The sequence below is a fragment of the Phaseolus vulgaris genome, chromosome 5 (genome assembly GCF_000499845.2).
Source record: "Phaseolus vulgaris cultivar G19833 chromosome 5, P. vulgaris v2.0, whole genome shotgun sequence".
NCBI classification, from domain to species: domain Eukaryota; kingdom Viridiplantae; phylum Streptophyta; class Magnoliopsida; order Fabales; family Fabaceae; genus Phaseolus; species Phaseolus vulgaris.
The window spans coordinates 4477181-4503191 of NC_023755.2; the positions used below are offsets into that span (position 1 = coordinate 4477181).

Genomic DNA, 26011 nt, shown 5'->3' on the forward strand with positions numbered 1-26011 from the left:
TATATAGCACAGATACTCACGGACATTGATACGACACGGACATGGATACGGAGATAAGTAAAATTTTTAACATGTAGAATACGGGGACACAGATCTATATATTATATAATTATGAATTATATAAATTGACAATAAAGATTTATGTGCACAAGTATGTTTCAAATTACTTTTTGGAACAAAAAGATGTTTTTCATGACTAGTTCACAAGAATTTGTTTCTTATTTTTATGATCATAATAACAATTTATACAATAAAGTTTGAATTTTGAAAAAATTAATGTATTTTTCCTTTTTAAAATTGTGTTATAACCGTTCTAAAATTATTAGAAATCTAACAAATACTTTTTGAATTTGACACTTCACGTATACAATACGAGTATCGGTGTCCAATATAACACGTCATTTAGGAGGAGTGTCGGAACTTCATAGAATACAATACACTTATTAAATCTTATAATATCTATTTAAAAATCCCTATTTAAAAAACTAAAAATTTAAAAATATTAAATTAATAGACAATCTAAAAGAAATTGCAATAAAAAAATCTTAACCCTAGTTAGTTTGTGACCTTGTAGTGAGTGAGAAGCATCAGACACAGTTGGAGGGTTTTCCAACTTCCCAAATCTCAGGCATTTTTGCCACACTCAGAACTAAATACCAATTGAAAGAGAATGAACAAAGGTGGAGGAGCGGGGTTAGGAGGTGGCGCCGGTGCCGGAAGCGGACCCACTGCGGCAGCAGCCTCAGCCGCAGCGCAGAAGCAGAAGACTTTGTTGCAAAGAGTCGAAGGTGATATTGCCAATATCGTTGATAACTTTAGCCACCTCGTCAATGTTGCAAGGGTATTTGTTTTTTTTTTCCTACTTATTTTACTGTCTAAAAGCTCTTCTAAGAAGTTTTTCCAAACAAGATGTTCAATTCACGCTAACAAGATGTTGAATTCATCCAAAGAATTTAATTCATGTTAACTATGGAAAAAACAAATTTTTAGTTTTTCTTTTTAAAAAGTTATGTGTAGGATAAGTCTGAGATTTTAATTGTGTGTTACACCTTGGCATATGGATCAATAGCATAGATGATAAGCATAAAGGTTTTAAATTGATTGTATAGATTCCTTGTGTTACTTGATATTAAGGTTGCCCATGAGAATCACAATGTCATTAAAATTGCAGTAGTTTACTGTTGTAGAGAGTAGAAACACCTAGAAAGGTTGCAGATTTTCTTAATAACCTTGGTTAGAAATGAAGGAAAGAGTGATGGGTGACATTGAGGATGAGTGAAGCTGTTTGTCTAATGGCATGCAATTTAAGGTAAGAAATCGTTTGAATTTTTGTTTCAAAACCAATTATGGTGAGAGATTGTTTGATAGGTTTGGTCACCGTTATGTGAATGTGAATTCGGGTAAACATTTAGGGTGTCAATTTTTGATGATTTTAGTTTCACAAAATCGACTTTGGTTGAAAATGATTTTGAAGTAAAGTGATTTATGTTTAGAAACTTGTATGTTGAAATTGAGTTTGTTGCAAAACTTTCTCAACTCGAAGATGTGTTGTGTTGCTTCTAGGGTGTAGTTATGAGCAAGACAAGTTTGGTTTGAGACAATCAAATATTAATATTTTCCTTTTAGGGTAAATTGCATTTGGTACCCTCATTGCCAGTTTGGCTGTCTCAAACGCCTATCCGGACATATTCTTATTCATTTAGAGGCTGAAATAATGGGAAGTTGCACTTAAGGAATGACCAAAGGAGACCAAAACTTCATTATGGAAGAGTCTCCTGTTAAAAAACACTCTTAAAATAACTTGGGTGATGTCATTACTTGAGGATCTATTATGATTTTATTCTTTTTTTGTGCATACCATAGCCCAAGTAGGAGGCTTTTAGGAGGTTGGGATGGAGTTTAGTTATAAGATAAACATGATATATTGATAAGACAGTAACAAATTTATTCTAAGTTGGTTTACCTTTGGGATAGGAAATTGTGTATGTTTCAATTACAATTTCAAGAAAAAGATAACCGGACTGTAATTTTATGATTCCATGAACATGGTGAGCTGGTCTCTACCAATTGACTAGTTGCTTGTTTACATTTTCTCCTTTAGATGTTGGCAAAGATGATCTTTTTTTTTCTTTAATAGTCACTATTCATCCACTCTTTCCTAACGCACTGGTGTGTGCCAACAACCCTGTGCATACATGGGGTTACTTGGATTATGGATGATTTAGTTTTTAAGCTGACCTAAACCTGGTTCTAATCCCAGGGTAAACAATCAGGAATGTCTTCAATATGTTAACTTACTAAAATTATGAGCATAATTTTAAGTTTGTTCCTGTTATTTGTACTTAACAATGCAATCTTGCAGGTAAATGATCCACCAGTTAGAAACTCACAGGAAGCTTTTATGATGGAGATGCATTCTGCTAGGATGGTGAGAGTGCTTTTTCTGTTCATTCTTGTGCTTTTGAACAAGCATGGTTGTAAAGAATTTTTTTTTTTAACTTGAATTTCATACATCAAAATTTTAAGGATTACTGTGGAGAGAAGTTTGCTTGTGATAGATTGTGTCTGGGAACACTGGAAATATTACACGGTGCAGTTAGCTCTCTTATTATATATAATGCATAGTTAATTGAATTATAATTTGTGTTTTTGTTTTTCACCTTATTAAATTACTTCTTTCATTGTTCTGTTCTGAGATTTGTTAAGTATGGTTAAGTTGACAAGGTTTTGGAGTCATTGAAATCTTTTCTTTTTTTTCGGCTTATTTTTTATATTGATTTATCACACAGGTTCAGGCAGCTGATTCTCTGTTGAAGTTAGTATCAGAGCTAAAGCAGACTGCAATATTTTCAGGATTTGCCTCTCTTAATGATCATGTAGAACAAAGAAGGATTGAATTTAATCAGCTGGCCGAAAAAACAGATCATGCTTTATCCAGAGTTGGGGAGGAAGCGGCTGCTAACCTAAAAGAACTTGAATCTCATTATACTTCTTCTGCACAGAAGACCATGCAAAACCTGCAACCATAGTTAAGAATCTCTAAATGCAGTATGCGTATCATGCTTTATTCAGTATAGTAGTTTCTTAATTTTGGTTTCAAGTCTGTTCTTTCTTTACTGAGAACATGGAAGCAAATAGCAGCACTCATTTTGAGTGAATGTATGGATGTAATTAGCATACTAGAACTAGCAAAGGGTCAAAATCATTTTTCACTTCATATGATCAAGGAATCTCAGATGATGTGGTTGTTGTAACATGTTTCTGTCATATGAAATCATTTAGGATGGAAATATGATAACTTTTCTTTATTGAAATTAAAGAAACTGTATGTTAAAAATATGATGATAAAAAATTGTATATATAGATATAAACATTGATATTTCTATCATATCAAACTTTAAAGGCAAAGTAAATGGAGAGAGAGAGAGAAAGGAAGAATAACTATAGAGGATATAATGGTAATTATAGAAGATATAGTGTGTTGCTATTTTTGTCTTTTAGGTTTTTAAAATATTAAAACTTTAAATTTAAGAAAAAAACGAAAATGGATAAGCTGTGATCATGTCCTTTATAATTTAAGTTGTATTCTATATAATTAAGTTGTATCCCAATATGGTTTTAAACAAATTTGATAAGCACTAGGTGACAAGTTTGATGATTTAATCATTTGATTTTTCCTTATATAGTTATCTAAACTTTGTGTTTTAATATTTATATATTAGAAACTCCACATTTTAGATTGAAATAAGTTTTTCATATTGAAATAAGTTGTTCTGCATGTATGTGAAATGCATCTGTGTGAAATATGTGTTAGTATTTTTGAAAGATTGTAAGATTTTTTTAAAATTTGTTGTTGTTCTGATTGTAAATTAATGTCTAATAATTAATTCTAAATAAAGATAATTATTAGTATTTTTAAAGATTGTTATTTTTTTAAAAATTATTGTTATTTTTGTTGCAGATTGATGTCCATTATAATTATTTTTATTAAATTAATGAAGTGAAATCTCAAATTCAATACATGTTATAGTGTGAGGAGGAAAATTATATTTAACTTTTTTTTAATATTAATTAACTTTAATCAACATAGACTAATTTTAATATATCCATCTATACAATACAAATCTATTATTATAAAACCATTCAATATAAGTATAAATATTTAAAATAAATTAATTTTAAATTAAGGTAAATTATTTTAAACTATAATTAATTTAATAATATTTTATCAGAAAAATAATGTATATATTGATTGGTTTTAAGAAATTAGTGATTATTTTATTTAAAGTACAATAACATTTAAAATAAACAAGTTTCATTTTTTGTTATTATCATTGCTATTGAATGATTTCCTACTTCTAAATGTGTTGTTATTCTCAATAGTTAAGACATTTAGAACTGTTAATGTTATCCTCATTTATCTATTATTAATGTATTTTTTAGAATAAATTCATGGTAGAGGATTTTATTACTATTATAAATCCCCCTATCATCATATTCTTTAGATTAATTTATTTTTGTTATCATTTATTTTTTAACATAAAAAATTTAATCAACATTTACTAATTTTAATCAGGTCAGGCTTATAAAAAATTAACCTGAAATTAAAATAAATTCATTCATACATATAATTTGATAGGAGGACACAATTTTTTTTCTCGAAGCACGAGTTAATGTGAAACTTATATACACAATTCTCCTAATTTTATAAGTTTACTTTATATGATTGATTCATTGAAATTTGTGACCATTGTTTTCTAATTTTCTCATACATAATATTGCTCAAAATATTAATATATATATATATATATATATTTAAAGTATGAGATAAATATTTTTTGCATAGATGCGCACTTTTTTTTTTTACTTAATTATTTTAAAACTATATAGAAGAACAAATTGATTTTATATCTAAAATAATAACAATACATTGTAGTCTAAATAATTTACAAAATTCTAAAAATATACTATTTTTTTGTACAATCTAAAAAATAAAGAAATGCAAGTGACTTTTATAAAATTTAATTCATTAAAATACATTATATTAATTAATATAATTATAACCAGTATAATTTTATGGATTCTAATTTTTTGTTTTAATATATTTTAGATATATTTTTTTAATATGGTTAGAGATTATAAAATCTGAAATGTATTTTTTATACACTTTAAAATAGATAACACTTTGTTATGTTTCTAACACAAGAATAATTTCAACTCTATCAAATCTGATAAAAATATTAAGAAAATTTGAAAGTGCTAAAAGAAATTGGCTTGTTTGTCTTTCAATAGATTGATATAAGTAAACTTATAACATTAACCAGCACAACATATTTGCTCAAATATGAATAATGTTATATATACTAATTAAAGTAATAACAGTAATGCTATATCTTTCTAATTTATAAAAAAAATCAAAGTATATACATTTCATATCTTTAGAATATTCAAAATTTATCATGCAAAAACACATAGAAAGATTTAAAAAACAGAAAATTATTCCTTTTATTTTGTAACAACATAACCTTATATTATATGTGTTGATGTGAATTTGTGGACAGTGTAAGAGTGGGCAGAGAGGGAGCATTTCCATTTGACAGAGAATATGACGCCTATCCATTCTTTTCCATAATCACATTGATTTTCATATACTTTTGATTTGCCATTTTTCTATATATAAATGTTGGTTTTTTCCTAATTGTGGTTATATTGCTATCTTCTACCTTAGTTCCACAATTTCCTCTCAAGATATCCCAGTGTTTTTGATGATGGGTGGTGGTCCAATCAAGAACTACCTCATTTTCAACACCCTCATGTCATTTCCTGTCTAAACCAACAACCTTCCCCTTTTCTCCCAATCATTTTTCTCTCTTCTTCTGCAAAGGGATCAAAACTGTTATATTATTCATTTGTCAATGCATATGAAACTTTCTTCACTTTGTTCTTGTTGTTGTAGCTCTTAGATAACCAGGGGAGTTATGTAATTTCTGACTTTCAGGTTTTATTTCCCTCAAATCTCTTTTCTCATGGATAATCCTGTCTCTCTCTTCATGTCAAATCAATCTTCAATGTATGTGCCAAATTTGGTTGTTCATGTGCCTTCTGATGTGTAATGATTTGGTTTCTGATCACTAAAAAATATTATTATTCTTCATTTCTGACTTTCAGAATGGTCACCATGTCCTGTGATCTGCATCACATTCCATTACGTGGATGCCATGAATTTAGTTTTTGGTTCTTTATTCTTTTGACTATGGCATCGTGCATGTTCAACAACTTCCCTATTAACTTATATGCATATTCTCTCACAAACACAATTATTTGAGTGGTTACATGGTTTCACAAGGAATTGAGTACCTTTTGTTTATGGAAAGACCAACAACTAGTTTCTTACATTTGATGTAGTTTTGTTTGAATTTTCATGTCATTTAGATTTGTTAATCTTCAATATATAACTAATTTGCATGAGTCTTCTTATTTCTCTTTCTCTTTTTCAGGAGTTCCTCTTGAAGGTTGTTATTGCGTTGCCTATTGATAAGATCAAATCCTGTGAAGATGCCTGATTTACCACCTGAGGTAAGAGTTTCAGCTTTATACATTCTCATAATTGCCTACAAAATGCAATCAGTGGATCCAAGGTCTTAAAAATGATCTTGGCCACAAACATTTCAATACTTCTTCAGAAAGGTCCTTTTTTGGAGTATTTTTATCCCAATTGTGATCACAGTTTTCTAAATTTATACAATGGGTATGCACTAACATGTGTAAAAACTTGAAGGGAGTAAAAAGTAAGAAGAAAAAATAAAATAAAATATTTAAAAAATAAAAGTAACTTGGGCATAAAATAAATAGAAACATTTAAAGGCACAAGAACTTCTATAAATTAGTGTATGTATAAATTAATTATAATTTATTTTTTTCTATTTTTCTCTCCGGAAAAGTCTCTCATGTGAAATATAATATCAAAGAACAAAATGAATCTTTGACCCTATTTATGGCATTGAAAGCATCCATTTTTGGAGAAAAAAAAGCATGACAAAACTGAGTGAGAATTGACCAAAACTTCTGGTTCATCCATAAACACAGATGAGCTACAATGTGTCAGAAGAGGCACACCCTAGTGCTCATAGCAGTTGTGCAAATTCAGGAAAGAACTCACCAACTCATCCCAATAATGTGAACCAAACAGAAAAAGAGACCTTTACAGCAAAAACTGTCCACAATTCAGGAAGTGAAACTGGACACTTAGACCATGTTTCAAAACCTGATAATGCAAAGTTGGAAGGTAGATCAAGGCCCCAGAGGCTAATCCCACCAAACAGGAACATTTCTGACTTCAACCAACACCAAAGTCCAAGGACAACAAAGAAGCCTAGTTCAAACCCTGATCACCATCATTCAAAGACAATGTCTGTATCAACCCCACATGCAAAGACCCCTGGGAGTGGTGCTAGTTCTCGCAGTGACAGCTTAGAGAGCACAAGTGCACCCATTAGGCCACACACTGGGGGTGATGTGAGGTGGGAAGCTATCAACATGGTTTCAAGGTGTGGCCCTCTCAATCTCAGCCACTTCAGGCTTCTCAAGCGCATTGGTTATGGAGACATTGGGAGTGTGTACCTTGTGGATCTCAAAGGGACCAGGACCTACTTTGCCATGAAAGTAATGGACAAGGCAGCCCTCATAAGCAGAAATAAGCTTCTGAGGGCGCAGACAGAAAGGGAGATTCTTGGACTCCTTGACCACCCCTTTCTCCCAACTTTGTATTCTTACTTTGAAACTGACAAGTTTTACTGTCTGGTGATGGAGTTTTGTAGTGGAGGTGATCTTCATTCTCTTCGACAGAAGCAACCTAACAAGTGTTTCCCTGAAGAAGCTGCCAGGTTAGTTAAAGCTCACTGTGTTCTGATCATAATTCATACTGAAAAACTTGTATGCAATTGATAAACAATATAGCAGTATCTTGTACAAGGTTCTTCTTAACAGTTTTAGAAGAAAAAAAAAGATGAAAAATGGAAATTAATTTTAAATTCTCTCTCATTGATGAGTTAATTAATATAAACTCTTGTGATTACTCTTAATTTTTATTTTTAACTTAAGTATAAATTAATTTTATTTTATAAAAAAAAATAATTATTTATTTATTCTTTCATTACCTTATCCAAGGCTGGGGACTCATTAGTATTTCCTGTTTAAATCATTTTGCCATTAACAGGGACTTGTGTTAACCATCTGATTTCAGTCTGTAGATCAATTTCAGTACTTATATGCTTAAAAATCTTGTGATAGGTTTTATGCTTCAGAGGTTTTGCTAGCTCTGGAGTACCTGCACATGCTGGGCATTGTATACAGAGACTTAAAACCAGAAAATCTTCTAGTGAGAGATGAAGGGCACATCATGCTCTCAGATTTTGACTTATCCCTTCGCTGCTCCGTCAGTCCTACACTAGTTAAGTCTTCATCTGCTCATGCAAGCAACAATAGTGGTGGCAACAATGACTCCAGTGGCGTACTAAGTGATGACCAAGCAGTGTCAAGCACTACTCAAGCATCAAGTTTTTTTCCGCGCATTTTGCCTTCAAAGAAAAACCGCAAGGCAAAGTCAGATTTTGGCCTATTGGTTGGCGGAGCACGCCTTCCTGAACTGATGGCAGAACCCACCAATGTGAGATCAATGTCATTTGTAGGAACACATGAGTATCTTGCTCCAGAGATAATCAAAGGAGAGGGTCATGGTAGTGCAGTAGATTGGTGGACTTTTGGGATCTTCTTGTATGAGCTGTTGCATGGAGCAACCCCTTTCAAGGGTGCAGGGTATAAAGCCACACTTTTTAATGTTGTTGGACAACCACTTAGGTTCCCAGAAACTCCCCAGGTCAGTGCAGTGGCTCGTGACCTTATTAGGGGATTGCTGGTGAAAGAGCCTCAGAAAAGAATTGCATATAAAAGAGGAGCTACAGAGATAAAACAACACCCATTTTTTGAGGGAATGAACTGGGCTCTAGTTAGAAGTGCCACACCTCCTCACATACCAGATGCTATAGACTTCTCCAAGTATGCTAGCAAAGAGTCAGCACCCCCAGTGGACAAGAAGATGGCAGATATTGCTAATGATAAAAACAGCACTAATGCTAATGATTCTTACATAGATTTTGAGTATTTTTAGCAGTAAAATTCCTATATGGATATAATACACTTCTTTGACAAGAATATATTGTACAAAGTGTCACCTCTCTTCCCCAAAAGAAAATTGAAGACTTCTATGAGAAACATACAATGTAAAAAAGAATGTAAATTTGTCCAAAAACATTCTTTTTCCCCCATTTTTTTGAAAATGTCTTTAATATTGTTGTAAGGACTTCCAAAGTAGCACTGTTTGCAAAATTCAGTGTTCAGAATATGTTTTGACAATGAAAAGATGTTTGTGGTACGTGACATGAGTTCTTCAATGTAGAATTCTGATGGCTCAAGCAAAATGTGATTTTGGTGATCTTACATAGATTTGGAGTATTTTTAGTAAAGTCATATATTTGGTTAAAAATGCAGTTTGACTGGAATACACTCTACAAACTGTCACCTCCACCTCCTTTCCCTATAGAAAATTGAAGACATTTCTGAGAAATATACATTGTAAAACACAAGGCGTGTAAATTCATTCGAGAAAGTTATTTTTCCCTATGTTGTTTTATTACTGTCTTCAATATTGTCATAAGGACTTCCAAAGTAGCAGTACTGTTTACAAAATTCAGTTTTCAGAATGTCATACACTCTAAAATGTTTAACTGAGAAGCAATAGAATTCCCTCCTTCAAGAAAGAGAAAGAAAAATTAAGGAAATGAAGAACATATAATGGACACATTCATCTTGAACTTTACAGCTTCGATTGTGAAGATAATCTTGTTCGCAGCTCCTCAGCTACAGCATCAATGAACTCTTCCGTATTCAAATACTTGGATCTAGAAACCCTACAGATTAGAAAAAAAGGCCAAGTTTTAATTTGTCATGCATTAAAAGTGAAAGCAATAGCTAGCATTTAGAAACAACAATTCAAATGCCAGAAACTACTTAGGCCCATGAACAAGAAGCGCAAGATCCTTTGTCATCTTTCCCAATTCAACTGTTCCAATGCAAGCTGCTTCCAGTTTCTCCGTAAACTCCAACAGTCTAGCATTTCCATCCAGCTTTGCCCTGTAAAAGTTAGCGTGCATTTGAATAAGCTGAGAAAAAACACATTTTTTTGTAGTTTTAAAATGTGTATGATGATAAGCTTTTAAAAGAAAATGCTCATGATATCTTTATTTAGTTTTTTCCTTTCAAGAAGATACAATTTTTTGTTTATGCTCACTAGTAAAATTAACTTTAGATACTCTACTAGTAAGAAAAGAACATAAGAACATCTTTATAGAAATCTATATCAGATTATAGAGAAATTTGTTTAATTTTTTTATGGGGAAATTTATTTCAATTTTCTTTCATTTTCTTCTCCTATAAGTGTTTATGTAGAAAGTTAATCAAATAGACCCCTAACTCGTAAAAAAAAAAAGCACTAGAAACTTTTGCTTTCGTTTCAAAAAGCCTTATCTAATAATTGTAAATAATTTTAGACAAGCTTTTTTGCTAAAAAAACATTTTTCCTTATAACAACCACCAAACAAGGGCCTCTTAAACCACTCAGCCTTACTTCAGTAATATGAAATCAAATGGAAAACGATCAACTTCTACAGATTCAGGCATAAAGAATAACTAATCAGACTAGTTTCCATTGCAATCCTTACCTGTGTGCAAGACCTCGTGACCAGGCAAAAATTGAAGCAATACTGTTTGTGCTGGTTTCACCACCTTCCTGATGCACCCGATAATGACGTGTTACAGTGCCATGGGCTGCCTCTGCTTCAATGGTTTTCCCATCTGGGCAAACCTGTTGCCAAATTTAGCTTCTTGAACATCATGCTAGAGATGCCATGTGGCAAAAAGAAGGTCCGAAGGAAATACATTATGCTTGAAGAGAAAAGAGAAATGGTACAAAAGGTTAGAAAAGCAATACCAGCACTGAAGTCATCAAGCCAAGAGAACCAAATCCTGTTCAATGGAAATTATTGTTATGAATTTCAAGAAACTTTGTCCCATCCATCAACAGAAGCAACAGAACAATGAATAACTAAAAAGCTAAGTGAAAGTCATGGGCATATAGATATCTCACCTTGAGCTAAGAAATCACTCTGCACATCACCATCATAATTCTTGCAGGCCCATACATAACCTCCATCACTTTTAAGAGCATAAGCAACCATATCATCTATAAGACGGTGTTCATACCTAAGAATTAAGAACATGAATTAGTAGTTATATTATAAAGGTTTCGATTATGCTGATTAGCAATTCAACTAACCATATGCCTGCAGCTTTGAACCTGTGGCTCCATTGAGCCTCAAAAACTTCCTGGAAAATGTCCTTGAATCTTTAACAAAAGAAAAAAGTTCAAAAGGTGCTTGAGGGTTTGATTAATAACTACTGCAATAGCATCTCACTTTAACAGAAGAGAAATTAAATACAAAGAAAGATGATCCAAAAATATACCAGCATACCTTCCATCATATTTCTTTAAAATGGTATTTTTAGTGCTAAGATACAGAGGCCATTTCTTCTGGTAAGCAAAGTTCATTGAGGCCTCAGCAAAAGCTCGAATGGACTGTTTCCAGATCAAATACAACATAAAATTATTATCATCCAAGCAGTAATAAATTATTTGAGAAGAATAATAAAAGAAGAAGAAGAAGAAGAAGAAGAAGAAAATATCATCCAAATAAAAACCTCATCAGTATTATACATGGATAAAGCTATGCCTCCAGCGCCAGTAAAGTTGTAGACCTCTAGCTCTTTAGTTCCTTCACCTCCACTGGGAGCTGTAAACACACAACTGGACACCATAAGATTCTTTAATTTTATAGGCCTCTCTAACTCTTTTATCTATTAGGAATTGAAAGCAATCAAAGTCTCAGTTTTCATTGAGGAACTTTGCAACTTCATCAAGATTGTATCTTCAAACTACTTGAGCCATGAAAAAAAAGTTGACTGGGGAGTGAATTTACCAAACACCAATTTTAGCTTTCCTGGTCCTTTTATAACTGTATCTGTTGCCCGATATTGGTCTCCAAAAGCATGCCTTCCAATGCATATTGGCTTTGTCCAGCCTAGACAATAGACAGAAAGTAATTAACACTTGCTAAGTTGCAATCATAAAGTAAAATTCAAAATTTCAAATATGAAAGGATCTTTAGCATTTTATGAACCTGAAACAAGACGAGGGATGTTTTTACAGATAATTGGCTCTCTAAAAACTGTACCTGTAGAACATAAACATTGAATGTTCCCTGGATGTCAGCTAAAATTCAGAAAACAAAGCAAGGATATAACAACCATTAGAAAGTTTAGTTACCATTTAAAATGTTCCGGATCGTCCCATTTGGACTTCTCCACATTTGATTTAAGTTAAACTCCTTGACACGAGTTTCATCTATGACAAAGAAAACCTTTGCATGTGAATTTCATTTATCATGCATATCACGTTACTACACAACCATAAGTCATGACGTGGAAAAATATGCACCATTCCATCTTAGAAAAACTGTGAATACCTGGAGTTATAGTAGCACATTTGATAGCTACATTATACCTGCAATGAAAAAATTTCCCTGGCATGTCAGGAGGCCTCAGTGTGTAAAACAAGTTTCTCCAATAATTAACAAACAACAGAAAGGAAAGCTACTCTATTCCACAGAATTCAAAAAATGATCAAATCAAAACATAAATTACATTTGTTTATTTGAGTTGATAATATGTAAACATAAACCAAATACACCAAAGAACTATATCCTCTTACTATACTACAAGAATTATTTGTTTCCATTCTAACCTAACTTATTCAACAGTATCGTATTTACAGAATTGAGCATATTGAATATTTAGTCCTTGTCTCCATTTAAATCATATTTTTTCATCAAATTATAAAGGCAGTTTAGGATACACTACTGCCACAGGGACAGAGCATTGCACCCTTTTATACCATCAAACATGTCTGAAGGAATCTCCACACAGCCCCAATTTCCAGAATTGTATAACAAGGAATCTCTAAAGTGGAATTACCCAGGGGACACAACTATATCAGCAAGTCAAAGGGCTATAGGTAGGTAAGACCAATTTTAAGCTTATAGTGAGATGATTGAATGTTGAACCCACCAACAGCTTGGTGGCACTGAAACCTAAGTTCAGTTACCCTCTGCTGAGAATAGAAGCATAAGAGAGTGAAAAACAACATTTCAACCACTTGAGCAAAACATTCATATACACTATTCAGAATTTGATCACAATTTTGGCTAATAAAAGATCTAACTAAAATTTCTAGATTAATGAAATAGCTTAATCAAATCTAAATGAATGAAGAGTTAGCATGAGTACGCACCGAATCCGATTTTTGGCACTAGAACAAAAAAGACAGGTGTATATTTTCCTTTTAACACTATTGCAATTGCAAGTTTTATCTCAATAATAATCATGGAAGAAACAAAAGAGGCAGATAACAAAGACTAAAATTATAAATAATATCAAGAGTGAACACACACTTGAGTGTAGCTTCAGCACTTTCAATGGTAACTCTATCAGCAGTGGCATCCCGATGAGGAAGGCCAAGGTCAAAATACTTAATATTCAGCTCCAAATAAGGAAGAATAAGCTGCAAAAGTAAAAAATGTAAAAGTAAGGATAGCTTGATTCCCAAAGATAACTCAAAAAGATAAAATTACCTTATCTTTTATCATTTTCCAAATCACTCGGGTCATTTCATCCCCTACATGCGAAGAAAACGAAAGACTGATTATTCAGATTGAGACACTGAAAGTCAATAAAATTTTAAGCATCTATGGAAAAATCATATGATTCCGAAGACAAATTCTATGAGGATGAGACCCCCAATTTAACTGAATCTCCAATAATGATTAAATCATATGAATAGAAACACTTCATTCAAATATTTTAAATTATTATGAAGTATAAAATTTTCTATCATAATTGTGCTTCAATTTCACAACTTGCTATAACTTTTCATCTGGTTCTAGACAAGTTTTTCATGTTATTTCAATAGTTAGTTTTGCCTAATTAAACGTTTCAACCAAGAAAAGGCATCAAATTTAAGAAAGTAGGAGACCCCCATATGATCTCAGGTCCCAAAATCGCTTGAGGCATAACAGAAAATGAAAAAGGGTGACTGTAATTGACAGCCCAGATGAAAAAAAATGATTAAAAAAGACAACTTTCTCACCCTGATAGAGAACTAAGCACTCACACACTATTATTAACATTCGCCAGAATCGAAAGCAGAAATATCACACACACACAATAAAGAGATAAGTGTGAGAGATGCATAAAGTGATGCGTAGAATACCATCCATTTCGACGATGGGGTTGTCAACTCTTATCTTCTGAAACCCCATTTTGCTGTTAGTTTGGTTGAGGTGAAAGTGGGAACTCAGAGAGGATCAACAAAATTCAAACTCTCTCGCACACACTGAAAGGGAGAATTGGGTTGTGTTTGTGACTATGTGATCATGTGATTAGTTGCTACTAGACAAAGACATCATGGTTGCTTTGTACCTTCCCCACTTCATCCACTTCCGACAAAAATAACATATTCTGAATTAATTACAAGACAAAAAATTTAATTTTATAATTTTATTTCAATTTTACTAATGATTAAGGTTATTAAATATATATTTAATATTTAGTAATTATCATATATGTTAGTTTGAAGAAAAAGAAAAAAAATAACATTAAATAAAGTATATTAACATATTTTTTTAATAAACAAGTAATAATTACCAAATTAATATGTGTGAAGAAACATTAATAATAGAATTCATTAAAATTACAATTCTTTTTATTATACCAAAAATAGATATATCAATATTGAATAAATCAACTGTTTATTCTATTATCAAAGATTTATATTAACTAAAAGCTTAATTAATTTCAATTTTATTATTAATTAATATTCAATTAAGTTGTTTAATTTAAAAATATAACAGCATAATTATTTTTTATCCAATTAACATTAAAATCGTTAACAAATAAATTTCTTTTATAAGATTAACATGTAAAATAACACAATGTGCTATCTAACGTTCTAAAATTTTGAAACTACTTTCTATATCATTATGTAAATAAAAAAATATTTATTTTGTTATAATTACATGACACATAATGTTAATGAACTTATATAAAAATTATTCAGCAAGTTATTAAAAAAAAGATATATTGGTTTTATGAAAATCGATATTTATTGAACATTGTTATCTACACACTATATAATAGATAAAAATTATGATGTCATATAATTAATGTACGCCATCTAAATATAGTTTCATGATAAAAGAATTACAAAATATAATCCCAAAATTATCAGAATAAAGTTATTGTGCTAAAATCTAAACCCAAAAATTATCAGAATATTTTTAATAAAACTTGTAATAATTAAAATTAGTAATAATATATCAAGATTAGTAAATAAAAAAATAATATAGTTAATAAAATTTGAAAGATTAATAAATCAAATTATGATAAATAAATCTCTTATTAATTATCAAAATTTAGGTTCATTAACTTCATTAAGAAATAATTAGGAGACACAACCTTGTGTTTTGGATTAAGAATTTCATTAATGGTCTTAGTTTTGAATTATGAATAGTTCTTTAGATAATAAAAACTGATTAAGAATGTAACAAACTCACTATTACCATCATTACTTTTAGAAGTAAAAGAAATAAATATTCACATAACTACGTATTCAATATTTACGTACATAAAATAAATATAAGGATTTATACATGTGTTTTACACAAACAAATTACAAAAATACATAATTTCACACAAAAAAAATTAAAAACACTAAATAATTTTGTTAATGTAAAAGTTCAACATCCTACCATTTTGATTTAGTGTTTAAATCAACAAAATATAAAATTGAGTTTATTAAAGCGAAGATCAAATCATACTAGCGCATCGTTTAAGTAATTGTTGATCAACAACAATGTTTGTCCATTGGAGAAGCAAACCTTCCACTTTGTCTAATAAGCATTTATAAAAAAACAACTAAAATGTTTGATAAAGAAGAGAGCATGAGATGATACACTAAATGAATATTTTAAGCCAACATAAGATCAAAAAATATTCATGAAGCTTAAGTTTAATAGTCAGATATTATCTTTTACATCTGCTCTCGAGAAGACTCACGCCAAATATCAACGTTCAAATGTTTCTTAAGACATGAGGTAAAGTTGCAAGGTCTAACAACTTTCCTGATATAACTGCTTTCAAATTTTTGGCTCAATTACTTATCATTGATGGTGTGCACTTTTACCATGTTAGGGTATAAAAGACTCTACTACCGAGGGAAACATACATGGTTAGTCAACAAGGAGGTTACATAAAGAATAAGAGAATTTAAATATGCATAAGGTGCATTAAATGCAATGGTCTAGTTGAAGCTCATCGAATGCAAGGAAGACACAAAAGAAGTGTTAGAAAAATAAGACGATTTCAAAAGGGGGTGATTGAACTTTGAAAACTTTTTCAAAGACTTAAGCAAAATTATAATGAGTCACTTAATGAATTAGTTTATTAAAATACAAAAATTAACAAATCAAAAAACTCAATTACAACAAGAATAATTTACACTAAGACTTATAAATAAAGAGGAAGGGGGAAAGAAGATTACAGAGTAACTTTTATACCGGTCCACTCTTAAACAAGAGTTACATTTAGTCACTCAGCTAAACAAGATAAGTTAAACATTATAACAATTGTTTATAAGAACAAGACCCACAAATAACACTTTTCTTGAACCATACAAGAGCGTTATTTGACCCCTGTAACACCCTATTACAAAATTACAATTGGAAATCATATCTAGTTAATATCAAACACCACAAAAAAAACTAAACAAAAGAACAATATCACCTTAATACAATAAGACCAAGCTTAATCTGAAAAACTCAGGTGAAAACACATCTTAATCGAAGAGATTGATCTCAAGAACATCACAAGAAATCTCAAAGAAAACACTTTATAATTCAACTGGATAACTCTCTCAGAATGTAACATGTTTTCAAAAACTCAAATTTCAAAACACACTAAAAAAAATCTATAAATGAGAGTTATATAGAATTTATTCAACTAGTTTTAATAGTTTGAAAACACGTTTTAATCTGTTGATTTCACTTACTAGTGAAAATAATGGATTAAATCACTATTTCAATATGTTAAAATAGACTAATAAAGACTCTTATGAAAACAATGGAAATTTCAATATATTAAAAACTTGTTGTAACATTGTTGAAAAAAAAAACTTGTTGTAAGAGATTAAAATATTCACTATAGTCTTTTAGGATTTTAGATAAAAACATTTTAATGGATTAAACTACCTTTTAACAAGTTAGAATTATCCTCTAACCACAAAAAGTTTTAACAACAAAAATAAATCATCTTTCTTAAATATTTATGAAGATCAACCTAATCACCCAAAGGAAAGACATAAAAAAAGTGCAACACACATACACACTCTACAAAACTAACTTTTCAATACTTAAAGTTTCTATTGTCTTTAGAAGTGGATTCATCAAATATAGTATCATCAAATAAGATAGAAAACACAAAATGCAATTTAACGATTACAAACCATGAAGATTTTAGGAAATAAAAACAACATAAAAAATGAAATGCAAATCCCAATTGTCCTTGTCAAACTAAAGTTCATCAATCATGTCTTGAACTACTCTCATATGATAATCTATATAGCACAAAACTTATAGTGATTTTTTTTTATGGTGGTCATGGTGTTAATCCTTGTCAACAACAACTTCTCAAATATGGAATACCATGATCAATAGGTGGAATGTAAGGAATCATCATATTGTCATTGGTTTAATGTCTTGATTGGTTCCAGTGTTGCTAGGTCCAACTTCATCACCATTGTCAGTTTCTAGTGTAGCAATTCCATCTTCATCATCTTTCCACACCCAGTGATCATCCACTTTGATAAAACTCATTTTATGAAGTGTGACATAGGTGATTTCATTTGTGCTTTTAATGATCTTATACAACTCCCCCTCAAGATAAACTCCAAAATGAATAAAAAACTTAGAGACTAACACATCATAGGGGAACTTGTAATATGATAGTCTTTTGGATTTGAGCATGTGATCTTTGATGACATATATTTAGTTAACCTTAATCCTATTTTGGATGCAATATATTAAAACTAGATCCTCTTCATTCAACATAGATCAGTGACCATGGTATCAATCCTTGTGAGCAACATCTTCTCAAATATGGAATACCACGATCAACATGTGGAATTTAAGAAATTATTTTATTGGCATTGGGTTAGTGTATTGATTGGTTCCATTAATGCTAGGTCCAACTTCATCAACATTGTCAGTTTTTGGTGCCACAATTCCATTTTCATCATCTTTGTACACCCAATGATCACCCACTTTGATAAAAATACATTTTATGAAGCGTGACATTGATGATTTAATTTGTGCTTTTAATCAATTCTAACAACTCCTCGTCCAAAATGAATAAGAAACTTATAGACTAACTCAACATAGGGAAACTTGTAAGTTGATAATCTTTTGGATTTGAGCATGAGATATTTGATTACATAGATCCAATTAACCTTAATCCTAATTTGGATGTAGTACATTAAAACTAAATCCTCTTCATACAACATAGCATGATTACTCCCTTGATGTAATTTGCCAAGCAATAATGAAGGTTGACAGTCTCTTTTCAAGTTTCAGTCTTCTAGCATGAAAAACTTAATTGAAGTAAAAGAAATATTCTAACAAATTTTAAAATATTGCACTTTGTTGAAGCTTTTAACACATCCTTCATACTTTAGTCCATAAATTTCTTTCCATATATACTAGGAGTGATTTCAAGATCAACTTTGACTTGAGATCTCAAAACAACTTTTAAAGGTCACGTTGGTGAAAAACTTGTCCTCTTTCGACCATGAAAATTTTAAAGGTGTGTTTGGATTAGAAAGTGAATTTTAGGAAGTAGAAAAGGAAAGAAATAGAGTGAAAAGTGAGGTTGTTTGGATTAAGGAAAAAAAATGAAAAATAGAAAGAAAGTTTGTGAATAATTTAAGTGATGTAATATCATTTTTTCGATTATATTTATAAATTAATTTGATAAAAAAGTAGAAGTTAGAATTAAAATAAAATTTAAATCAAATATTTTTTATTTATTTCAAATATAAATATATATATATATTTTAAATATTAACCTAAAAAAATTAATTATAAATAAAATGATAATTTATGTAATCAATTCTAATTTCCTCCAAATCCCTTATAGATGCACTTTCCATTCAAATACTCCCTTATAGATGCACTTTCCATTCAAATACTCTTTTTTATGTAAAGAAAATATGAAACAAGGTTTTGTTTAGATTAGAAAGTGAATATGAGGAGTAGAAAAAGAAAGAAATAAAATAAAAAGTGGGATTTTCTGGATTAAGGGAAAGAAAAAAGAAAGTACTGAGAAAATTTGTGAATAATTTGATTGATGTAATATAATTTTTTCTATGATAATTAAAAATAATTTGATAAAAAGTACAAATTGGAATTAAAATAAAATTTAAATTAAATAATTATTTTATTTCAAATATAAAAAAATATTTTATTATTTTAAATATTAACCTAAAAAAAGTTAATTATAAATAAAATGATAATTTATGTAATCAATTATAATTCTCCTCCAAATCCATTATACATGCACTTTCCATTCAAATACTCTCATAGAAAGAAAATATGAACCAATGTTTTGTTTCGTATTTCGTGAATAATTAATTTCCTATTAGTAAAAAATTTGACACTAAAAATCCTCAGTTCCAAGGAAGGATTATTAGTGGTGAGACCGGGATAATTCTCCCATTTAAATTTACATATTTAAAAATTACAATAAATTTTAATTACAGTATATTTTTAAATATAATTCCTATTTTATAAATAAACATTAATTTGATGTAATGTAGAATAATATTTAAATTATAATTTTTAAGAAGATATATTATTAAAATGAGTGTGGTAAGGTTCGAAAAGTTGTTTCCTTAAACCTACACGGCGACCCTTAAACCCTACGCAGCGGGTTTCTTCTTTCTTCTTCATTCCTTCAATGGCTTTCAAAACCTACGCATCGGCCATAGCCGCCGCCGCTGCAAGTGCTGCATTACTGAATCCGAGCAACGCTTACGCAGATGGGATTTCACCGCCGAATCCTTCTGAGAATCAACCTTCTCCGGCGCCGCCAAAGGTGCGAAACGATCATCCGAGGACCACTTCTGCTGGGTTTGATCCTGAGGCTCTGGAGAGAGGGGTTAAGGCTCTCAAGGAAATTTCCACTTCACCCCACGGCAAAAAGGTTTCAGCTTTATGCTCATTTGCCCCTTTCCATTCAACCCCACCATTCCTCTTCTCTGTCGTCTTAACCTGGCTCTTATAGTACAGGTCTTTGAAACTATCAAAAAACAAGAGGAGACAAAACAAGCTGAGCTTGCTGCGAAGGTTGCTGAGTTTAGGCAGATGAAAGCGCTGCATGAGACTGTAAGTTAGTATGATTCTCTTCGTTTTAGTGCACTGGCGAGTGTTGAATTTTGTTATGTTTTTATTTTACTCTCAAGTGTGTTCTGCGAGCTCATTGGAGTTCCTGGAATGCCTATTACTCGAGGGACTGTAACAGCTGCTATCATCTGTCACATTCCTGAGAGAAATGGAGGAACGGTTTGAAAATTGCATTTCGGATAAGATTGAAGTGAAAATTGTGCAATTGGCAGGTGCAATGCCAAAGACATTACATGAATCCTTGAAAGGCACCGTCATTGAACCACTCCAAAAAGTTTTATATCAGAAACCACTGATTAGAGTTAAAACCCTTTTGAAAATGTATAGGAGAAGGGAAGAAAAATAGGATTTAAACCTATTCTATATTTTGGCCTGTTGGTTAGGATTTCTGTTTTGCGTCGGTGTCTGTTTAAGGGTTATAGGTGGATGTTAGTTTATAACAGATGGTTCCCCAACCTGTTATAAACAGGACTTCTGTTATAGAAGTAGAGGTCTATTTCTTTGTTAGCTACATTCTCAAGTCCCTGAACTTTTGAAGTCGTATTCTTGTAGTATACCAGGGTTTTGGTAGTATATATACCAATTGGCTAACATACCGCTGAGCCATTTTTTATTAACATGATGAAACTGATCTCTTAATGCAGCCCACGCTACTGAATCAACCTTTCTTTTGTACTAATAATTAAGATTTGTTTTTCCCCCATTTTCTGCATGGAAAACTAAATCACAATCTTCTGATAATAACCAAGCAGTTCTAATAAGATTTGTAATATGAATACACTTATGCTTTGTATTGTAGATATATAAGGTGACATTTTAGGATTCCATTTTCTAGTACCGTGGCCAAAATGGACTCCAGCTTCCATTATTTCTTCCAAAATTATGTTTGGACAGATTGCAGTTTGAAAGGAGAAATATCTTTTGGCCTGTTAGTCAGGATATCTGTTTTGAGCTAGTGTCTGTTTCAGGGGTTATGGGTGGATGTTAGTTTATAAGAGAAAATGGTTCCCCAACATCTTATAAATAGGACTTCTGTTATAGAAGTAGAGGGCGCTTATTTCTTTTTATGTTACAAAACTGGATATATTCCAGTGTGAAAGGAGAAATATCCTTTGTGTGCTTGTCTTGTTTTCAAAAGACGATAAGAATCATATAGGAACATTTTTTTTTCTATCTCTGTCATCACAGAAATCCTAACTATTCCTGAAGATTCAGAAAAGTCACTACACGCTTAAAATTCACAGTCCATATCTGTCCATTTTGCTTGGGATTGTCAATATTTGAATATTTTAAATCTCTGTTGTTTATAGTCCATTTTGCTTGCTTGGTAAGTTTTAGCTATTGCAGGACGAAATTCATGCAATCAAAGTTCTCTTTCATTGTACTCCAGGATGTTGTGTCTTGCAATTTATTTCTGATATATCAGTTGGTTCATCTTGCAGGAAAGACAAAAAATTATATATGATGAGCAAAAAAAGCTGGCTCAGCATCAGGCACAAACAAAATCTCAAATGGCCAAATATGAGGATGAGTTGGCGAGGAAGAGGATGCAGGTGTTAAACCTTTTGGAACTCAGGATTTCTGTTGCCATTTATTGAGCATTTCTCAATGTTGCATTTTTTTCTTGACAGGCAGAAAATGAATACCAGAGGGGCAGGAACCAAGAACTTGTAAAAATGCAAGAAGAATCATCAATCAGACAGGAGCAAGCTCGACGTGCAACAGAGGAACAAATCCAAGCACAAAGAAGGCAAACAGAAAGAGAGAAGGCTGAGATTGAACGTGAAACAATCAGAGTAAGAGCTATGGCAGAAGCAGAAGGCAGAGCACATGAAGCAAAGCTGGCAGAAGATGTTAACAGGCGAATGCTGGTTGACCGTGCTAATGCTGAACGAGAAAAATGGGTTGCTGCCATAAATACCACTTTTGAGCATATTGGAGGTACATTTCTACCAGATTCACAAAATTCAAAGGCTTGTATTGACAGTCTGATAAGTAGCAATTGTCATTACATATGTGTTTATGGTTTTTAGTGTATGGAGTGAATCATTCCATACATACCCTACTGATTTTGAAAAAAGCCCTTCAACATTAATTTGTCGGGTAACATGTTATTTTATCTTATTTTACCTTCATAATTGGGTTTGCACAGTGAACCATAGCCTATAAATTCCATTATTAATGAAAATATTGTAATTTGAGGGATGCTCTTTTCATTCACTTTTTTCTTCAGCATCTGATGTATTTTAGCATAATATTGATGAACTCCATCAGTATCATTGCCTTACTGGGTTTGGCAAATTGCATTCCATACCGACCTGAGTTAAAAAAACTCTATCCATATGTTGCAGGGGGTATACGAGCCATTCTAACGGATCAAAATAAGTTGGTTGTTGCAGTTGGTGGAGTGACTGCTCTGGCAGCAGGGGTCTATACTACGAGGTAACTAGCAATTATTGGCTATTGATTATATTATTTTTATCATGCCTTTGATTTAAAATTGAGGACTGAGGGGCAATGTAGTAATGAGCTATATACCATGTACTATTTTCCCAGCAATACTCACTTCTGGGAATATTGAACTTGAAGAGCCATGTTTTCCCCCTTTCTACATTGTACATTTCTTATTCCATGTCACTTTGGTATTATTTGCATTCTAGGGTTGCATAGTTTTGTTCATACTGGACCTTTGGTATTATGCACATCAGATGCTGTCAGTGCATGGGTTGTGCAGTTTTATATTCACATCAATTGTTTTGGTCTAACCCAGGGAAGGTGCACGAGTAATTTGGGGGTATATTGATAGAATATTGGGTCAACCATCATTGATTCGAGAGTCCTCCAGAGGGAAATACCCCTGGTCTGGCATGTTTTCTCGTGCCATGAGCTCCCTATCTCGACGTAATGATTCAGGATCTGCTTCTAAAACTGGAAATGGTTTTGGTGATGTGATTTTGCATCCTTCTCTTCAGAAAAGAATTGAACAGCTGTCATCTGCAACTGCAAATACAAAAGCACATCAAGCACCATTCAGAAACATGCTTTTTTATGGTCCTCCTGGAACGGGAAAGACAATGGCTGCAAGGGAGTTGGCTCGTAAATCTGTATGATTCTTCACTAATCTGTTGATCTACTTATTCTAATTTTCAAGTATTTCATACAATTTACGTTCTTCTTGGTTAAAATAAGTAGGTGTATTGTTCAAACTTTGGTTTTTTCCTTTTAATGGGGTAAATTTCATTGTATGTTATTATTCTGTATTAATTGGTGAGAATACATCAGCATACAGCAAACTATCCATACAATTTTACGATTTTGGTCTGTTTAATAATTTCTTCTGGCTATTTAGGGCCTACAATTAATAAATCCCAAAGTATGTTTTAACAGATCTACAAATTTATGCTCCCATACTAACTAAATTCAGTGGTTCAAATATATATTGAGTGCCATGTTTCTTGTTATAGCATGTTTTATGAAACAATAAACTTTATTCTCATCAGTTGACTCTTTATGCTTATCAATTTTATTTTATTTTTTAACACAATCTATACCTTTCAGATAAGTTTTTATTTTATTGAAATTGGGTTTTCAATTTAATGCAGGGATTAGATTATGCATTAATGACTGGAGGAGACGTTGCTCCACTGGGATCACAGGCTGTAACAAAGATACACCAGTTGTTTGATTGGGCTAAGAAATCAAATAAGGGTTTATTGCTTTTCATTGATGAAGCTGATGCATTTCTGTGCGAGTAAGCAATACTTCTTCCACGTTTTTCATTTATTTTCTTTTTGTTCTCTTTGCTCATGACAACATAAGATGATAAAATAACAGCTAGATGCTGCTTGCTCAGGATCACGTTTGTTTGTTAAAAATGAATCTGACAACATTCTTTTTGAGAAAATTGTTTGAAATGGATTCATTGCATTTGATGAATTTTACAGGCGGAACAAGACTTATATGAGTGAAGCACAAAGAAGTGCTTTAAATGCCCTTCTCTTCCGAACTGGTGACCAGTCCAAGGACATAGTCCTTGCTCTTGCTACAAATCGTCCCGGTGATCTTGATTCGGCTGTTGCAGACCGAATTGATGAGGTTCTAGAATTTCCCTTGCCCGGGGAAGGGGAGCGCTTCAAACTTCTTAAGCTTTATCTAGATAAGTACATAGCCCAAGCTGGATCAGGAAAATCTGGTTTTGTTAAAGATTTGTTCAAAGGAAAGCCGCAACAAATAGAAATTAAAGGATTGACTGATGATATTGTAAAGGAAGCTGCGGCTAAAACTGAGGGATTTTCTGGAAGAGAAATAGCCAAACTGATGGCAAGTGTCCAAGCTGCTGTATATGGAAGTGAGAATTGTGTGCTCGATCCAAGCTTGTTCCGTGAAGTGGTAGATTATAAAGTTGCAGAGCATCAGCAGAGAAGAAAATTGGCAGGTACTGATAAACCTATGGCATGAGGAGTTTTAGAGACTGAGGAACCATTGTATAATGTAGGTCTGATCCATTGCATTCTGTTATGGGCATGCTGCTATTTATTGGTTCCCCTCATTGATGAGAAGATTTTGGAATAATTTTTTAGTGTTTCATTTGCGGCTGATAATCACTATTCAATATTCATCACTAAATGTAGCAGCAGCTAACCAGGGTTTGATATCACGTTGAATATTCCTTTTCCCCCTTCACTGGCCAAAAACTAAGTTTCATGCTATCATTGGAACTTACAATGTATTTCCTGAAAAACCATCAGTCTACCCTATTGTGATCGAGTGGAGGCTCTATTTTCCTTTGTAATTTTTTTATATAGTATTAATTACAATAAAAATATATTGTGGGTTTCAATATTTTTGTTAGTATTTAATTGGTGATGATCATGTACACATACACCTGAGTTAGAGAATGAGAATACACAGTTCAGTGGAGGATTAACCACCAATTTTCCTCATTTGCTTCAATCCTGTTACTTTTAGTTTAACTACACTGTTTGATTCCGATATTTTAGTCCATGTACAGTTTTTATCCTTAATTCTAATTTTTTATATATACTGCTCATAATTTTTAATTATTAAAAATAAATCATAGAGATGTGGCAAAATGTGACATGATTATTACTTATCTGAAATGACAAGGGAAAAAAGTTGTAAAAACTGGTTAAATAAAATCTTTTTTGAAGTTTTTTATGTTTATATAAATAACTTGTGTATTTCATTCTTCTTCCATTCTTGTATATATAGAAATCAATGCCACATGCCTTATAATATTTCCGTTATAGCATGTTTAACTCGTTGGTCACCCTCAAAGGTATGCCACTGCAGCATAAAACTGCTTGAATACA

At 31.8% G+C, this 26011-nt stretch overlaps 4 protein-coding genes across 4 annotated transcripts; 3 read left to right on the forward strand and 1 right to left on the reverse strand.

The window, feature by feature from the left end:
• The first annotated feature begins 558 nt into the window (after nucleotides 1–558).
• LOC137834937 (mediator of RNA polymerase II transcription subunit 22b-like) lies at nucleotides 559–3290 on the forward strand. Its single transcript, XM_068643186.1, has 3 exons — nucleotides 559–841; nucleotides 2363–2428; nucleotides 2790–3290. The coding sequence occupies exons 1-3, from the start codon at nucleotides 671–673 to the stop codon at nucleotides 3027–3029; spliced, it is 477 nt and encodes a 158-aa protein (XP_068499287.1). The 5' UTR covers nucleotides 559–670; the 3' UTR covers nucleotides 3030–3290.
• A 2374-nt stretch (nucleotides 3291–5664) lies between these two features.
• On the forward strand, nucleotides 5665–9456 carry LOC137834939 (serine/threonine-protein kinase RHS3-like). The gene is made up of 4 exons (XM_068643189.1): nucleotides 5665–5998; nucleotides 6498–6576; nucleotides 7087–7883; nucleotides 8290–9456. Exons 2-4 carry the CDS (start codon nucleotides 6556–6558, stop codon nucleotides 9164–9166), a joined length of 1695 nt encoding a protein of 564 aa, XP_068499290.1. The 5' UTR covers nucleotides 5665–5998; nucleotides 6498–6555; the 3' UTR covers nucleotides 9167–9456.
• A 195-nt stretch (nucleotides 9457–9651) lies between these two features.
• On the reverse strand, nucleotides 9652–14664 carry LOC137834940 (isocitrate dehydrogenase [NADP]-like). The gene is made up of 15 exons (XM_068643190.1): nucleotides 14438–14664; nucleotides 13800–13843; nucleotides 13620–13729; nucleotides 12636–12673; nucleotides 12437–12514; nucleotides 12291–12344; nucleotides 12090–12191; nucleotides 11812–11903; nucleotides 11586–11689; nucleotides 11390–11458; nucleotides 11201–11316; nucleotides 11045–11079; nucleotides 10776–10918; nucleotides 10066–10188; nucleotides 9652–9965 (listed from the first exon to the last, which is right to left on the reverse strand). The coding sequence occupies exons 1-15, from the start codon at nucleotides 14484–14486 to the stop codon at nucleotides 9872–9874; spliced, it is 1251 nt and encodes a 416-aa protein (XP_068499291.1). The 5' UTR covers nucleotides 14487–14664; the 3' UTR covers nucleotides 9652–9871.
• Nucleotides 14665–20132: 5468 nt separating this feature from the next.
• Nucleotides 20133–25631, forward strand: LOC137834941 (uncharacterized). The gene is made up of 8 exons (XM_068643191.1): nucleotides 20133–20478; nucleotides 20565–20660; nucleotides 22121–22231; nucleotides 22310–22619; nucleotides 23030–23120; nucleotides 23449–23782; nucleotides 24281–24429; nucleotides 24623–25631. Exons 1-8 carry the CDS (start codon nucleotides 20233–20235, stop codon nucleotides 25134–25136), a joined length of 1851 nt encoding a protein of 616 aa, XP_068499292.1. The 5' UTR covers nucleotides 20133–20232; the 3' UTR covers nucleotides 25137–25631.
• The last annotated feature ends 380 nt before the right edge of the window (nucleotides 25632–26011 follow it).

What these genes read in the sequence shown, in the direction of transcription:
- LOC137834939 (XM_068643189.1), top strand. Translation starts at nt 6,556, where the DNA reads ATGCCTGATTTACCACCTGAG. An exon ending in TGCCTGATTTACCACCTGAG is followed by an intron (nt 6,577 to 7,086) that starts GTAAGAGTTTCA and finishes CCATAAACACAG; the next exon opens with ATGAGCTACAATGTGTCAGA. An exon ending in TTCCCTGAAGAAGCTGCCAG is followed by an intron (nt 7,884 to 8,289) that starts GTTAGTTAAAGC and finishes ATCTTGTGATAG; the next exon opens with GTTTTATGCTTCAGAGGTTT.
- LOC137834940 (XM_068643190.1), bottom strand. Translation starts at nt 14,486, where the DNA reads ATGGGGTTTCAGAAGATAAGAGTTGACAACCCCATCGTCGAAATGGAT. An exon ending in TTCAAAGCTGCAGGCATATG is followed by an intron (nt 11,317 to 11,389) that starts GTTAGTTGAATT and finishes CTTAATTCTTAG; the next exon opens with GTATGAACACCGTCTTATAG. An exon ending in GCTTGATGACTTCAGTGCTG is followed by an intron (nt 10,919 to 11,044) that starts GTATTGCTTTTC and finishes ATTTGGCAACAG; the next exon opens with GTTTGCCCAGATGGGAAAAC.
- LOC137834941 (XM_068643191.1), top strand. Translation starts at nt 20,233, where the DNA reads ATGGCTTTCAAAACCTACGCATCGGCCATAGCCGCCGCCGCTGCAAGT. An exon ending in CACTTTTGAGCATATTGGAG is followed by an intron (nt 22,620 to 23,029) that starts GTACATTTCTAC and finishes CATATGTTGCAG; the next exon opens with GGGGTATACGAGCCATTCTA. An exon ending in GCTGATGCATTTCTGTGCGA is followed by an intron (nt 24,430 to 24,622) that starts GTAAGCAATACT and finishes TGAATTTTACAG; the next exon opens with GCGGAACAAGACTTATATGA.
- LOC137834937 (XM_068643186.1), top strand. Translation starts at nt 671, where the DNA reads ATGAACAAAGGTGGAGGAGCGGGGTTAGGAGGTGGCGCCGGTGCCGGA. An exon ending in ACCTCGTCAATGTTGCAAGG is followed by an intron (nt 842 to 2,362) that starts GTATTTGTTTTT and finishes GCAATCTTGCAG; the next exon opens with GTAAATGATCCACCAGTTAG. An exon ending in AGATGCATTCTGCTAGGATG is followed by an intron (nt 2,429 to 2,789) that starts GTGAGAGTGCTT and finishes TTTATCACACAG; the next exon opens with GTTCAGGCAGCTGATTCTCT.